The following is a 16,627-nucleotide window of genomic DNA, read 5'->3' as shown; positions in this document are numbered from 1 at the left end:
AAATAGCATTGGTGATTTTCAGCACTATGCATAAGGGCAGGCTAAGGCTGTCTGTAGTTTGTGCTGAAACATGAGATCAGAGCTCACACATGAAACACTGCTGGCTTGACCCTGAACACAGGGAAAGTGCTTAAAGTGCTGACCCCAACAGGCTTGGCTTTGCACCTGAAATCTTAAAAAAAGGAACAAACAAAAACCCTTGAACTTTTCTTTAATAGTAGCACACACTGCTCCTTTTAGAGGAGATACTTTTTCTTCCTCCTTTCCAATTAGACCTCTGCTTTTAGCCCAGCAGAGAATAAATGACTTAAGACACAGAACGTGGAGGGCAGACCTACAGTAAACACGGAAGCCATGAAGAAATGTTTTTTTATTTTTTTCCCCCCATCTACTGCAAGGTTCTGGAAGCCCCTAGAACTGCAGACTCGTTCAAATTGGCTTCACGCCTTCTCTCTGGATGTGAGTACATTAAACATTGCTGAAGAAAATGAACACAGCTCGGCAACAGGATGATTCCTAGATGCTGGAAGAATTCCCTTAAGGGCTGCTGGAAGCGCACGAGGCTTGGAGCATCCTGAGGATGAGGAGTGATACAGAAGTGTGCTGTTCAACCATGTTTGTACCCTTGTTTTCTCCTGAGTTAAAAGAAGTGCAGAGTGCTGGGTAAGATTCCTCGATAGCAAGAAGGAACTGTGCTAGCTTCTCTTAATGCCGAGTAAACAACTTTCATGTGTTTTAGAGGCCTTAGGTCCACCCTGAAAAACCCTGTAGGAAGTCCTACTCTCAAAAGAGTTTCTACTCTGTTCTGTTGACATCAAAGGCTTCTCTATTAATTTAATTTTCTCCTGCTGTTTGCAATAGTCCTTCTCTGCTCCCCATGCATTGAGTGTTTTTAATGTAAACATGCCCTGGCAATATTATGTTTAAATAAGTAAGAGACAAGTCAGGATATCTCAACAGTGTTGATATTGCATATTTAATTCAAAAGCTTGCATGTGCTTTTTAAGGTTTCTCTTCATACGTGCATGCCTTACTAGGAAGAATTGTGTTGCAGTTGGATTGCAAATTATTATCTAGAGCTGACTAAATATTGATGGGTTATAGCAGTTTATTTTTAAGCTGTTTGGGATGAATCCCCAGCCAGCGTAAATTGGCCCACATTTAAGGCAACAGAGTGAAGCTGATTTATACCAGCTGAGGCTGTGTCCTTATGCCCTGTTAAAAAGCTAAAACTATACCAAAATTAATAACAACAGGGCAAGAATTATGAACCCAGGAAATATTTTTTACCTATTTTTAACAGAAAAAAAATAATAATACAGTGATTTCATTTCAAGACTAAAGCAAAGATTCAATAGTATTTAAAATGTATACAAATATATCATAGCTAGTATTTAGACTAAGAGGTAGATGTCATATTCTAGGAATAGTATACTGTGGAATGATGCTAATGGCAGTTGCTAAATACATTTATTTGCCTGTTACACAGGACACAAAGGAGAGTCATACCAATGGCAATCACAAGAAGGCTTACAAAAAAAAAAAAATCTTGTCTTTTGCTATTCTACTTTATCTGTCTTTCGGTGCGTTTCTTCTGGACGGGCGTAATGGAAAAGTGTCAAGAAGTAAAAAGATCTATAATACAAAACTTCATGTTTACAAAAATGTTAGCTTTATCATTAAAGGCATCATCTGTACTGTAATGGAAGCATTCTGTACTTGCAATTTAAGATTACCTGGAGTTACTGAGCAAGTAGTGGAAATTCCAGGTGAGGTGATTCAGCAAAACAGGGGTCAGAAGAATGCAGCTCTCTCTCCTTCTCTCTCTCTTTCTCTGCTCATGCTAAAAATACCAGGGCATATGGCAGCATATTTCAGCATCTTAACATACTAGGCTCCCTTGAGGACAGAAAAAAAGATGAAACTTGTGCTGTTGAGCCAGAAACAGGATTACAGAACAGTGGTGCCAGACATTCAGAGTGCTGGTAGCAAAGCCATTAGGAGTCAGTGTCTTACTTTGCCTAAAGGTGTTTCAGTGGTATTTAATGGTGCTCCAAGAAATGGAAAGCAAAGCTGGTGAGAATGAGGAGCAGTATAAGAATTTTTTATAAATTAATTGTCATTGCAAGTAGAGGAATTACACATATTGCATTAGGATATCCACTGCTTGTAGATGTACCTTCCACTTTCCCCTTGTGACTGTTAGGGGTCATCCCCTGCTTGAAATAATCAAAATGCATATTATAATTACATGGTTTTCCAATATCCATACACAGCAAGTACAAGATACTTACATGTAAGTACACTGTATTTACCTATATTTTTGCATAGTTTTTAGTGTGTACTTTGTGCCACTTAATAAAAAGCATTACTCATCATTTTTGTTGTTGCTGTTTTTCTTTATTAGACAGCTTGTTCAATTAAAGTTGGAGTAGCTGGGATTTTTGGTATGTTCATCAAAAATTACCAGTTCCTAGGAGTGTAGAGATTAGACATTTGGAGGAGTCTGGGTAAGCGGTGGGGGAAGCTGCAGTGGGAACATGAAAGTTTTAAATCACCTCCTTGATTAAGAAATGCAGTATCAGATTTAATGATGCTAATTTAATAAACTTACCTTTAATTCGAATGGAATTCTAAAGGTAAGAAGTCCGTTTTCCTTTTGGTAACACTTTACAATAAGTGGCACTAAATTACACTAGAACTGCTATGTTACAGGGAATTACATGTAACTACACTGTAACTGTTGAAAGAGCTACTGTACATGTGCGTACATGGTAACTTCAGTGCTGTTACAATCATGAATTACATAATTACAGATGATTCTGTCCTTCCTTCTCATTGAAATAGCTATATATATATATTTATATTTATATATATATATATTATACCGCAATGAAAACACACAAGATGTTAACTTTCATGTCTCACTTAGAAAAGTTGGTTTTCTTCACGCGTTCCTTTAGAGAGGGAGTCTCAGTGCAAGATGAACCATCCTTAAGTGATGTGGAAACTTACTGAGATGTTCTAGCTTAAACTCTGAGCCTCAAGTTAAACATCAGGTTCCTTAAACTGTCTCTTGGTTTGTCAGATGACACTACAAGAGTGGGATGATGCACCCCTTGTCTTCTGATGTACCACTTTCTTGTTCAAATCATGAGAATGTTCTTGAAGCATTTTCAAAAAAAACAAACAAAACCAAAAAACTCTACATCAAAAAGTTTAAAAATAATCAGCAATTGACACTGTAAACAGTACACTGGAAGAAACTAGCTACCTGGTCTGGAGAAAACTACTCTGCAAGTGAGTGAGGGATAGGATGTCACATACATTTTAGTGAAGGTGGTTCCCATTCAGAGCCTCCATTTTATACACTTGCTGGGTGCCTCACACCATCATAAAAACATTTTGTTGTTTTTTTTGTTTTTTTTTTCCAGAGTGGGAAATTTGGGCAAAAGGAAGGGACAACTGGCTTTGAGCCTACTTCAATGTCATTAGTGTTGAGCCATGATTCTGCTCACAGAAAAGAGGGATGCCTCTTTACACCCAATGCAGCAATCTGAACCCGTGAAGAGCAGACAGGTCTGCTAAGTGCTACCCAGGTAGAACGCTCTGTGTGGGGCTTTTCACACCTGCTGTGCAAGCTGCAAGGGACATCACCAGGTGCAAGACAATGGAAGATCAAATGGGTTAAAAATGAGCACATGTGAGGAGTTTTAATTGAAAGCCAATGGAAAAAAAAAACCCAACCAAACAAACCTGTTTTAACAGTACAATTTACATCTGTTTTTTTGCCAAGTTGAAATGCTGTTTCTATGCCACTGGAGAATATGGTTTGAAATGGTTACCACAAGGCCCATCCTGCTTTTGAAGATCCTACCTGACCTTGGCTGGGCAATGGTTCAAGTAACAACCCTACAATTCAAGCGAGCTGGAATTAGGAAGGATGAAGGAAGGCATAAACACCACGCTGGTAGGGAATTCCACTTGAGCAAATAAGGCCCTCATCCAGGGAAGCACTTCATTTTTAAGCATGTGAACAGTGCCTTATACTCCAAGGGAACCTCTCTGATGCCTGAAGTTGACTATGTGCTTAAAAGCTTAGTTGAACTGGGCCCCAGGTCCTGAAATAAAACTTTGATGCTGTACTATAGCTAATGTAACTTACTGCTGTGACAAGAACCCTTATTTTTGGTATTAAACTGAATGACTTCCTTTGCCAGCCTTTTACATGTTTATGTTTTGAAAGACATGAGTATCTTGTAAACCTATACTAGTTTTCAATGTGTCTAGTAGCACCTACCTGGTTCTCTCAAACTACCATATTATATTAACATATTATTGCATTTTTCCACAGATGGGTATGGAGTGAACTGTAAAAACAAGCATGCAATCACATCAATGCAGACTTATTTCTTTAAAATGTCATACTGTATATGATTTATTATGTTAACACTCAACCACATCATATTATTTATGTCTGTATATTTTGAAAAAAAGTGCTGCTTTGATTGACGTCACCCTTTTTTCTTAGAAATTAACAAGATAAATGCTTCAACAAAAACAATTAAAATACTCTAATATTGTCCTTAAAAGGTTTATATTCTTCTGATAAATAATCTGTCACAGCACCTTTATCTTCCATTTTACCATACCACATGATGTCGTGTTCCAAACTCTCCCTTCCCCACACAAAAATAAAATCCCAGGAGAAAGTCCTTTACAGCAGACCATCATGCTTTTATGCTTCACAAATACATCAACCAGAGAGAAATACTTCTTTTTGTCAAAGGTGCAAAACACAGGAGCAAAGCGAGCTCCAACTAGACTAGCTTGCGTTCTCCAGTGTAGAATCATTTCCAAGACCTGTTATGGCAACCTTTTCTTTTCATTGGAAGAGGAAATAAGCCAATGGGCTTACAGTGTTTTGTTGTCATATTTAAGAGCATGTGATTTTTCAGCTGTCAATTACACAAAAAAATTTCAGAAATAATCCAAACAGAGACCTTCACTGTGGAGCTAAAAGCATGGCAGGAATTCTCTATCATTCACGGTGACATAAGTTTGTACCTCACAAAATGCATAGACAGGAATTTAATATAAAGAATTAGTCCATTTACTGTATACACAAAACATATATCTTTTGTTTTAACACTTCTATTTTTTTATTTTTTTTCCTTTTCTTTTTTTTTTTTTTTTTTTTTTTAAAGTGTTTTTGTTTTTGTTTTTTTTTTTTTTGGCAAACCAACATAGAGAAGCAGCTCTGGAACTGCCAAATTAAAAACTGAGAATTTTAGCAACTCAATAGTACTTTTTAAGGATAATAATCAAATGTGGTTGTAATTTAAAACCTGAGGCTGTGCACTGGTTGTTAGCTTAAAACTACCTTTCCATATAACATTGTGCTTCCATTGTATAACAAAGAAAAAATTAACAAGAACTAGAAAAGTTTGCTGCTGAACAGTGCTAGGACATACAGACAAAAAAATACTAACACATGTTATTTACTCAGAATATTCATTTTGAGTCATATCTAAAGGGATATAATGGACATTAGAAAATGCTTACTTGTGACTGACTTAGCTACTGCCAAAAAAGTTGAATATGTATCAAGTAATGTTTAATTGAATTTATTATATGCACTATATACAGACACTAAAATGCCTTGCAATTGTGCCCCATGAACACATCAAATTTGAGTAGGCAGGTGAATTCATGTTTAGCAAATAAATTATAAAAACATAAATTACTCAGAAAGTTCTCTAATCTTTGTGATCCCAAAAGCCAGTAAAAGGGCAGGAAAATTGTTTCAAAAGAAGCTCTATTACCTAAATTTGCAGAATCTGTATAGCTATTCAGCATGTTATCACCACTGAAACATGGCACTGTTGTCAAGGTACCATTTAAATCATAACAAAACAAAGCAAAACAAAACAAGAAATTCATTGGACTGGTCTTTTTTTCCCATAAAATCCAAACATACAGGAAACTATGCTAAACAGATTTCAATCTGTGTTTCCAAGGGCATATACTTCAAAAACAAGTTGATTTTTGAATAATAGATAGACAGGTATAAAATATTCTTTGTAAACATCTAATCTTAGACTTAACATTTGCTGTAAGTGAATTAGGACCTTACCTAATAGTACTTGTTATGAATTTTGTTCTATGACATACTAGTAGGGACATGATAAAAGAAAACTGGAAAAGAAAGCTGTGTAACACTTAAATATGTAGAAAACTTGGGTTAAGATGATGATTAACATTGTTAAGGCTGTATATTCAAGCACTGTATGTTAAGAGAGCAGTGGACATGGTTTTTAGGCAATAAGAAATGTCCTGTTTTACGCATGATACTGTAATTACAGAATGATGATGTCAACAACTGATTGTTGGTGTAAACTGGCTACTTATAGCAGGTATGGGAGTTAATAAAGATAGCAGAAGATGGCAGAAATGAATTCTGAGAAATGATAGCCAGTTTTCTCCAGCAGTCAGCCTGATAAGAAAAAACTCCAAGATTCTAGCTCTGCATCTAAATGAAATACTCTTTTTTCTCCTCTGCATTGACTTGGCTGCCTTCTGCATTGATAATGGCTGTGTCGGCATCAGGTGCATCTTCAGCTCCTTTTGCTTCATTTGTTAAATATGTTCCTGTAGGAATCAGTACAAGACAAAAGAAACAAAAAAAAAAAAGGGAGAAAGATTAGGTTTTTTGTTTTTTTTTACACTGCATTATAGGAAGTGCATTTCAAGCAATGTACTCCAATTTTTTAATGAATGAAAAATATTCTTACACAGTTTTTAGTATACATCATAAAGGTGTCCTCAACTTCATAATTTGCTTAAGAAATATTTACACTGATACTTACACTGGTAAAGGCACATATACAAACTCTAGTATATCCACAACAAATTAAGGAAATATTTTAATAAAGCTCCACTTTATCTAACTGCAGAAATACACAATATATTCTTCAATTACAGAATAAGTGATAAAATCTTGGTTATTTCATGAAATAGCTATCCATCAAAAACAAAGCAACTTTGAAGACTTAGATATTCATAAATATGCTTGCCTTTTCTTTTTCTTTTTTTTTAATGGCCACTGATCATTTGTAATCCTGTTTTTTCTTGATCATATCTAGGCTTTCATTTTACAGAATTGTATCATTAAATTACATCAAAAATTACAAAATTGAGGCAGTTTTATTAACTAAACCAACTCATATTATACTATCACAGCTATTTTTATGCTCTGGACATGAATGAAAAAAGAAATGTGTACAATAGTTGAATTTCCCTTTGTGAAAAGCATTATTTATGCTGGCATAAGATGTTCAACTGCTCATTCAGGAAAGTAAAACAAAAGAGACACACTTTCACTGTCTCATTAAAAAAAAAATTCTGATTTTCTCCCATGTAGTCCAATCAAATTGAAAAGCTGTTTTTTATCAATTTATGTTTGCTAGGTATATGATTATCCTATCTAAAAAGAAGGTTACTGAATTAATACCAACAGTCATCCTCTTTTTTTTTTGAGGAGTGTGGAAAGGGATTCAAGGGAGTTTTAGCAAGAGGCCTCCAAGCTGTACAGAGGTTAAATCTCAAGGCATGATTTTGGAACTAACTAGGTCAAAATCAAACCACAGAGAAGTCAGAAGTCAGTGTCACTCCATTCCTGTTATCTTTAGTGGCAGAGGGGGACTGAAAATGAAGGGACCAGAATTATTAAGGTAAAACCACAGAATAAAGTAAAACTAGCCCCAGGAATTAACCCCTTATTCCAGCAGGATCATTGATAAACTGATTTGAAAACTCACCACTGGATTCTGTATAATATTATCTTTTAAACATATACTTAAAATATTAGCATAATCCATTAAAATGGAAAATCTTATTTACTCAACACATATATATTCTGCTGAACTGATAGGCTAGTTAAAACTATGAGAGCATGATGAGAACGTGTAATCAAGTATCAGGAGTTAAGATCCAAACCCAAGGGGCAATCTTACCCCTTGGTCTCTCTAAATCACTGAATTATAAGATGACCTTGGGCATGCACTAACTCCATGTCCTTTGCCTTAGCCAGCCTACTGGAAAACATTAAAATTCACAGGGACCTCACTTGCAACTGGACTGAGAACTACCTTTTGTTCAAATCACTTAGTAGAGGGGGGAAGGTGAAAGGGAAAGGCACTTCCAGGTGAAATCATGCCTTGCTTCCAACAGTGACTGAACTTCCACTAAAAGTGTCCTACCTTTATGTCTTGCCAGGTATCGACCAAGGAGAATTATAGAACATAGTGTTACAAAGACAACTACAGCCACTATTCCTCCTATAAGAGCGTGGTCAGGTCCAGTCTGTCCAGCCAAAGCATTTGGATCTAGAGGGAGAGACAAAAAAGCAAAAATGGTCCTACACAGAGAAAAAAAAAATGACAGGGAAATTCATAATACCAAGTTTTATACTGATCGTCCTGAAAATAGGGCATTTCCCTCTTTAATATTCAGCATGGTTATTCCCACTTTTACTCCCAGTATCTTATCAACGACACAGTGCTGCTTGTATTCCCAGATTGTTAAAACCCTGAGGACATCACAGTTATGAAAAACATTACCTTATTCTTCTTTGGCAGAGGTTAGTAAATGGAAAAGGTTTCTAGCTTTGTCCTAGCCATTTTAGAACTGAAAACCTGGCCATAGCTATTTACAGAAGGAAAAACAAGGAAGTGAGAATTGGGGATCAGATAGCATCAGCAGAATACTGTCTGCAAAATATATAATTTATAGAATTGATTCTCAGGGAAACCCTTATATGTTCTCTTCCTCTCATTCCTACCCTTTTGCACCAGAACTAGAAAGGCAGATAATGTGCAGCTGTGCCAAGTTCCTCTGCACGCGGCTGAGTCTGCATGGATTTGGTCAGATAAAGGTATCAGGTACCCGGAACTCATCATTCAGACTCAAACATCAGTTTGTGCATGTACTACAAAGGCTCAATTAACACCCAGTGTTAGCAAGCTGTAACAGATATCACAGAATCACAGTGTCAGCTGGGATGGAAAAGACCTTTGAGATCATCAAGCCCAACCAATGAAGTAACATCATCTTATCAAACAGTCCATGGCACTGACTGCCACATCCAATCCCTTAAACACCTCCGGGGATGGTGACTCCACTGCCTCCCTGCCAGCCCATCCCAATGCTCAATCATTCTTTCTGTGAAAATCTTCTTCCCAATGCCCAGCTTAAGCCTCCTCTGGCACAGCTTGCACTTGGGTGTTGTTAAACCTCATGCTGTTGTATTCAGCCCATGGATCCAGCCTGTCCAGGTCCCTCTGCAGAGCCCTCCTACCCTCCAACAGATCAACACTCCCCCACAACTTTGTGTCCTCTGCACATTTGCTAATGGCAGAGTGAATCAGCAGGTTCCTTTTTGCAGCTCTGTGCAGAGCACTGGGAATGCTGTCAGATTCAAGTGTTCTGTGCTGGTCATTTGCCTGCTCTGCTGCCCAATGCGTCACAAAAGTTGCAAAGAGACAATCATGGGAAATGGCACTACTTTGGGGTGAGTAATTCTTCAGAGCTTTTAACAGTGAACCACTAACCTGTGACTGTTGACTCAACAGATAAATGCAGAAGAAGGTAAAATTTTAATCTGAGGATCATGACATGGTTCCTATTATAATGAAAATGCCTCTGCTATCAAGTAATAGTAATTCTCTGAAGATGTTATTAGCATGTACTGTATGCTGCAATCATTCCACTCTCACTGCTTCAAGGGCATTCCCTTTGTAGGAGCTGTTTATATTCTTCAAATAGTTTGCAAACAACTTCTTTGCTTTGCAAAAGGGAAAGGCAGGAAAAATATTTACACAGAAAAGAGGGCAAGTCTGTGAAGATGATAGAAAGGCCTCTGATAATGCTGAGGAGGTGTGACTCCTTAATACCATGATTACATTCTGCTGACCAGGATTGCTGTATGGCTGTAAAATGTATGGATATATCTGGTATGGGAGTCTCATGAGGTGTAATTAGGCCAAGTGCTGGTGCTGCACCCAGGTCAGGGCAAATCCTGCTCTCAGTCCAGGCTGGGGGATCAACAGATCACACAACAGTGTGGCTGAGAAGGACTTGGGGGTGCTAGTGGGTGGACAGGAGCTGGCCTTGTGCTCTTGCAGCCCAAAAAGCCAAATGTGTCCTGGGCTGCATCCAAACACGGTGGGCAGCAGTCTGGGGAGGGGATTCTCTCCCACTGAGCCACTCTTCTGAGATCCCATCTGTAGAACTGCATCCACTTCTGAGGCTTCCAGCACAGGAAGGACTTGGACCTGTTGGAGTGAAACCAGAGGAGGCACCAAGTTGATGCGAGGGATGGGGCACCTCTCCTATGAGGAAAGGCTCAGAGAATTGGAATTTTTCAGGCTGGAGAAGGCATGGCTTTCAGGTGACCTAATTGTGGCCTTCCAGTACCTGAAAGGAGCCTGCAAGAAAGATGGAGAGACTATTTACAAGGGTATGTAATGATAGGACAAGAGGAAAGAGCTTCAAACTAAGAGTAGGTTTAGAGTAGATTTTAGGAAGAAATTTTTCACTCTGGGGGCAGTGAGGTGCTGGCACAGAGAAGGAGTGGCTGTCCCATCCCTGGAAGTGTTCAAGACCAGGATGGATGGAGCTCTGAGCAACCTGGACTAGTAGAAGGCGTCCCTGCCCATGGAAGTGGATGATCTTCAGGGTCCCTTCCAACTCAAGCCATTCTATGATTCCAAGATCTACAACTGCACGTGTATATAAATACAATGTTCCATAGATGAAAAAAATGAGTCATGTTTTCCCTTTCTTTTGCAAACTGTGAAGCATTCTGCAGCTACATTTTCAGGCTTCCTGGAGCACAGAGTGGTGTGGCCACTGCTACAGATTCAGTTCTGCTCTTAACAATCACTGGACTCATCAGGCAGGACTTTGTCACTTACAGCTGGCTTCCTGAGCTCCCACACCCTTCTCTTCTGGCTGCCACAAGGACTTTGGGGAAGCTGGTCACAGCACTTCTGTGGACATGATGGCAAATAATAGGTATTTGGCCTCAATAAAGCTAGAAACACCTTGTAAAGTCAGCTCTCCTGCATCCTCTTCCACCTCCACATGGCATGGTGGTGGCACCACGCTGAGTACACATTTTGGTCATTAATGGACCCCAAATCCTGTGCACCAGGAGACTCACAGGGGAAAGCAAGAGTGCTGAAGCATGGCCTTCCCAAAGCAAGAGCTTGGAGCACTCAGCCACTCTCTCCCTTGCCTTGCAGGGGCTTTGTTTTCTGAACAGAGCAAGGAGGAGGAGCCTGCTCACTTGAGAGGATGGAAGGTGACAGCCTGCTGCAGGAATGACAGCCTGCTTGAGCCATCTAGAAATTTCCTCCTTCTGTGGTGCCTGTGCCAAATGTTGAGTAAAGCTCCTCCCTGCAGCAAAAAAGCAGGACCCATTTGGACTCTGAGGACCACCCGTGTGCCCAGGCCCTGTGTGTGACCTGCTGGAGATGCTCTTTGGCAGCACTGGGACAGGAACAGCATGAACATGTTTTCCCACTGAAAACGGGCTCCTGCTGGTAACACTGGAGAATGAAAGGAGATCTTTTAAGGGATAATACACTTCCTGATGCAGAGCATAATCCAAAGCAGGGTTAGCACAGAACTTTATCTACAGGCATTTTTGCAAAGCTGATTGAAGTGCACAGCCTTAGCTCAATACCCAGACTTACAACGCGTGTCCTCTGTGAGCTTTAATAAACATTACAGATAAAAATCCTCCCAATACACTGAGCTAAACACATCTCTGTGTTTTTATCCTCAGGTGATTTCCAACATAGAGTGACTCACTCCTCCTCTGACATACCTGATGTGACTACACAAAGTGACCCAAAGCCAACCTAAATACAAGGTTCCACCTATTAGTGTGGATTAATGACATTCTGATACTGCTATAGGCTGATTTTTTTAACATTAAAATTAATGTAGGTATTCATTGGACTGCGAAAGTAACATCGTATTTTTTGCTCTAATTCCAACCTTGATATCAAAGCCAGACTAGAGTGGTTGGTACTGCTAGAGAAGTTTGTTCAGAAAAAAACCAAAAACTTATACATAACCTATTACCAGTGAACAATTCCTTTGTTAAAAAGGATAAAGGGAAGGAAGTAGAGAAAGCAAAAGATGGAAGTGAAGGAAATAAAGAAAGATTCTTAAAAGTGGCCAACATTTTCTTGAGAAACAAGCCTTTTTCCATCTCAAAATGAAAAATCTGTACAACATAAACAATATTCTGAACAGGAAGCATACCTCATGAATAGTCTCCTCATAGAAAAATAATGCTAGCATTAAATATAAATATTCTCTACATTATGCATAGAGAGTAATGCACTATTCTTTTGCCTTTCATGAAATGACCTAAGCCTCATGAGTGAATTATAGATCTGGGGCTTTCTATCACAGTATAAATAATTACTGTTTCAAAATGTGCCCAAGCAGTATCTGAAAGATAGAAATACAGGGATTTGGGAACTACTTTTTTTTGTATTTTAGGTATTTATACAGTCAACATGAGTAATCATTCAGGTGTTCTGGGCACAAGTGTTAGCAACTGCCATTAAAGTTCCTGAAACCACTGATCACTCCACATTTTACTTTCCAAAAAGCAGAATAATATCCAGATTATTTTTAGATTTGTGTTTTAAGTTTCACGGACTTTACCAAGTAAATTCTACACTGCCATGCACACAACTCCAGCAAATGAAATCTTAGGTATGCAACTGTACAATAAATACTTATAATTCAGTTGTTTCCATAGGAAAAAAAAAAAAAAAAAAAAAAAAAGGAAAAAATTTAGATTACACTGTTACTCTTCTAGTACATACTCTTTTTTTCTGCATGAGCACAGGCAGCTACAGTAGTCATGGCCTGAAACAGTGGAATTAAAATTTGGCAACCAGACTAGATCCTCAGAGATCAGTTCTTTCTTCTATTTATTTCATTCTTTGATGAAACTAAGAAAATCTTAAAAAAACATAATGACAAAACCCTCATAATTCTCTTTTATTTGCTCTTTTTTTCCCCCTAAATTGAGAAAGCCTCTTCAAAATACTGATTGTCAATGCTATGAAAATATACCCATTTTCAACTTCTGGCATTTCTCTGTTACTGTTTCACAAACTGTGAATACACTTAAATGAGGTAACACACACTTAAATTAAATAACTAAATAAATTAAATTACTAAGGGAGGAAAAAAAGGCCTCATTTGTTAAGAGATGAAACACATCAGATAAACTTTAGATGGAATAAATAAGTTGATATGCGCTTTTTATGACCTGCTGATAAAGTTTCAGTGTAGAATATTTTAATATGAATTCACACTTTAGTTAAGCAGAGAAATTTTGGAATAGTTTTTCATGCTTTTGCATAAAGTTTATGTTAATTATTCACCTAATTTCAGTTTCTTCATGCATAAGTTTCCTTCTTATTTATGCAGAGTTGACTTGACTGAGCAGGCTGCAGCAAAGGGTCAGATAACCCTTTCTTGAGCAAAGGCAAAACAAGCACATTTGTGAATGCTGAAATGGCATATTTTGGGGAATATGTGCTCAAGTAGCCCTCTCTTTTGCAGAATTTTATCAATATGTATTTTTGGCTCATATGCTGAAGTTAAAAAGATCACTCTGAGCATGAGACGACCTAAGGTTTTGAAGCATCCAAAATAATAATTTTTTTTGACCATTTCTACTATATGGAATTTGGAAATATCCTAATTTGCTGTGGAGCTTAAATAGCATTCACAAAATGAAATTGTTAAGTATATGTATTATTCATAAATTAGTGTTCCTTAAGGCTGGGAAAAGAAAGGGCTGTCCCATTTCTCACAGAAGTACTGAAGCCACCAGCCTACAGTCACTTTTATTGATTTGGTGAATAATCAAATGCTCTGGCAAAGTAGACTTGCTCCAATAAGAGATCTTGGGCCATGGCTCTGTGTTACAATTTATATGGCAGAAAAATCGCTTCAAATGACTCCAGATTCTTTCCCTGTATTCAGGGACTTGTTATAACCCCCAGTACAACCCACCAATGTTTCATACTTTTGCAAAAGCTATTGAGTGCTTTGCTCAAATCAGATCAGTAAAGCAATGTGCATTTTAGGGTGGGAAAACCCAAAAAGTAGAAAAAAATTAAATAAATAGCTCTGTCTTATTTGAAAGGCTGTCGAAATGGTGCAGGTGAGTGTGAAAATGAGTGGTGGGAGACTGTGAAGATTTCTGGAGAAAATCTAGCAAGAACCCTCAAATAATGAGATATCTAAACCTGCACTGCTTTGAAGTGTCCTAACCAGCAGAGACCAAACTTCAACAACTATCGGGAGAGAGCAGTTTGAGGATGGCTGTAGTCCACCAGTGAATGTAAATTACATTAGAAATATTCCCCAGTGAATTTTTTTCTTCATATCAGCTTAATTTCCCAAGGAGATGAGAGGCTTGTGTGATTATTCTCTTTCACTGTGTTCAAATTACTTATGAACCATGGTTCCATTGCAACAAGTTTAAAGAGACAGTAAAGAACTTAAGAGTCTTGTTTTCTTATAACTAACCTGATAGGACAGGTTGCAGCAGGGGCTCAGAGCTTATTAGATAGCAGAGAATGTGTAGGAAGAATGCCTTTATAAAAGCCCTAATAGAGACAAAAGCTTCCGTCAAAAATCTGTCCAAAAAATCAATTTTTCATTAGAGGTGTCTCTCCATTGCAAATACTTTGGTGTCCAGTGGCACAGATCCTGTTTGAAGCTTTTCACATGGTTAGATGGCATTTATAACCTCTGAACCCTTGTCTCCTCACCTTTTTCTCCTTTCCCCAAAGCCCACCCTTCATGCTTCTCTTCCTTCTTGTCTCAGCTCATGCTGCAGTATTTTCATAATTCAGTTAAAAAGCCACGAGGCACAATATCATGGAAACCAGAGAAGATTTCTTTATGCTTATGGCACAAACTTTTTGAAATGTATTCAGATTAATGTCATTGCCAAGATTTAGCCATAGGGTTCATAAAATATTTAATTGTCCCACCAATCCAAGTTTGGGGAATAAAAGTAAAACTTAAAAAAAAAAAAGGAAAAAAAATCAAAACAAACAAGCTAAAAAACTCCCAAAGCAAAAACCTTGAAGCCAAAAGCTCAAACAGAACCTCAAAAATCTGGTTTTACATCAGTAGGAAAAAAGACTAAAGTGGGAATTGTCCCACAATATGGATAGGAGGTTAGACTGAAGTGATGGCTGACAAGGTATGTGCCTTAGGAAAAGTGGCAGTAGTGCTGTCTGTGATAAATGCTGGTAAGTAGAATTTACCCTTTTTAGCATCTTAATTTGGGCACCCCAGAGTTCAATTTCTCTTGCATGGCCTGGAAGGCTGAAACAGGTGTTTTTAATCTCTTTTTGTAATATACTACTAACCACTGAAATACATGTACGCCAAACTTGTGAAACTATTGTTAAGAGGGAAAAGAAACTTTCTGCACCTTCATTTAAATTGCAAAGAGTAGCTGCCCAAAGGGGCTGGTTGTGAAATTCGTTGAAAATGCGTTTTGTTATTAACCAATTCTGAACTTAAAATATGTGACAAGCTTCTTTATCCTTCAGTGCCTGAAGCAAAGAAGAACAAAACAGTGCACTAATATACAGCACATATAAACTGCTATTTTAATAGTAGAACATCATCAACCATAGCGAAGACAGGCAGAAAAAAATATTTCTAAACCTTCAAAAGAATTGATAGCCTTTTCTTCCCATGCTACTGCAGTAGCACATTTGGCCTATTTTGCCTCTAAGTGTTTTTGGTTTGGCTTTTTTTTTTTTCCCCAAGTACTGAATTTTATATGCATTCCTATTAAGAAGAGCCTACATCCCAGAAAGATAAAAGTCCCACACTAATGTTTCAGCAGCTGAAACTGCAGCTCCTTTTGAAGAGCTCCTGTTGTTCTCATGAAGCCAAGACTTATTTCAGAGGAGAGAAAAATGCAAATGTCTCCTGATATGTATTTGTGAGTAGGTAGACCTTGTCAAAGTGAATAAAAACATTACCCATACCTATTTATTTTGTAAATGTGTGGGGTGTTGTTTTTTTTTTTTGTTGTTGTTGTTGTTGTTTTTTTTCCAATGCTTAGAAGAGAGCTGTATACCTACAACATTAAGATGAAAAGTTTAACAATATTTTTCAGGGTCCTTAGAGCCTTGTTCCATATTTTGTGCTTGTGTCATTGACACTTTTTTTTCAATATTTTTTTCCCTTTCTCTTCTTTTTTTTTTTCCTTAATGCTGCTTTAAAAGCTCCAGTCTCCTGAAGGGAACAGTTCCTCTAATTAGAGCACATAAAAGACTTCTCTTATTGACAACATTATATTTTTGGCTGTCAATAAACTCATTAATTGCTTCAGACTTTGTCTTAGGAAAAAAAGAACTGAAATCTGCAACGTTTTGCCTTCATCTTATTTTCTGTAGAGGATAATTAAGTCAATTCTGGGTTTGAAGAAATACTTGCCCATCCAGCTATAACTTCTGTCTACTGAAACAGGAGGCTGTAGGGAAGGAGACAA

The 16,627-nt window shown here is 37.8% G+C and overlaps 1 protein-coding gene across 3 annotated transcripts in view; it reads right to left on the bottom strand.

The window, feature by feature from the left end:
- Positions 1-4,406: 4,406 nt before the first annotated feature.
- Positions 4,407-16,627, bottom strand: part of CADM2 (cell adhesion molecule 2) — a 564,993-nt gene continuing 552,772 nt past the window's right edge. For all 3 annotated transcript variants that reach the window (XM_088157837.1, XM_088157839.1, XM_088157838.1), the window contains 2 exons: positions 8,262-8,387; positions 4,407-6,651 (listed from right to left, as the gene is read on the bottom strand). In XM_088157837.1, the coding sequence (XP_088013963.1) occupies positions 6,533-6,651; positions 8,262-8,387 (245 nt within the window). In that variant the 3' untranslated portion in view covers positions 4,407-6,532. The remainder of the gene's footprint in view (positions 6,652-8,261; positions 8,388-16,627) is intronic.

The sequence above is a fragment of the Sturnus vulgaris genome, chromosome 2 (genome assembly GCF_052056855.1).
Source record: "Sturnus vulgaris isolate bStuVul1 chromosome 2, bStuVul1.hap1, whole genome shotgun sequence".
NCBI classification, from domain to species: Eukaryota; Metazoa; Chordata; class Aves; order Passeriformes; family Sturnidae; genus Sturnus; species Sturnus vulgaris.
Note: the sequence above shows the minus strand (reverse complement) of the source record. Positions and strands in the feature narration are given on the sequence as shown.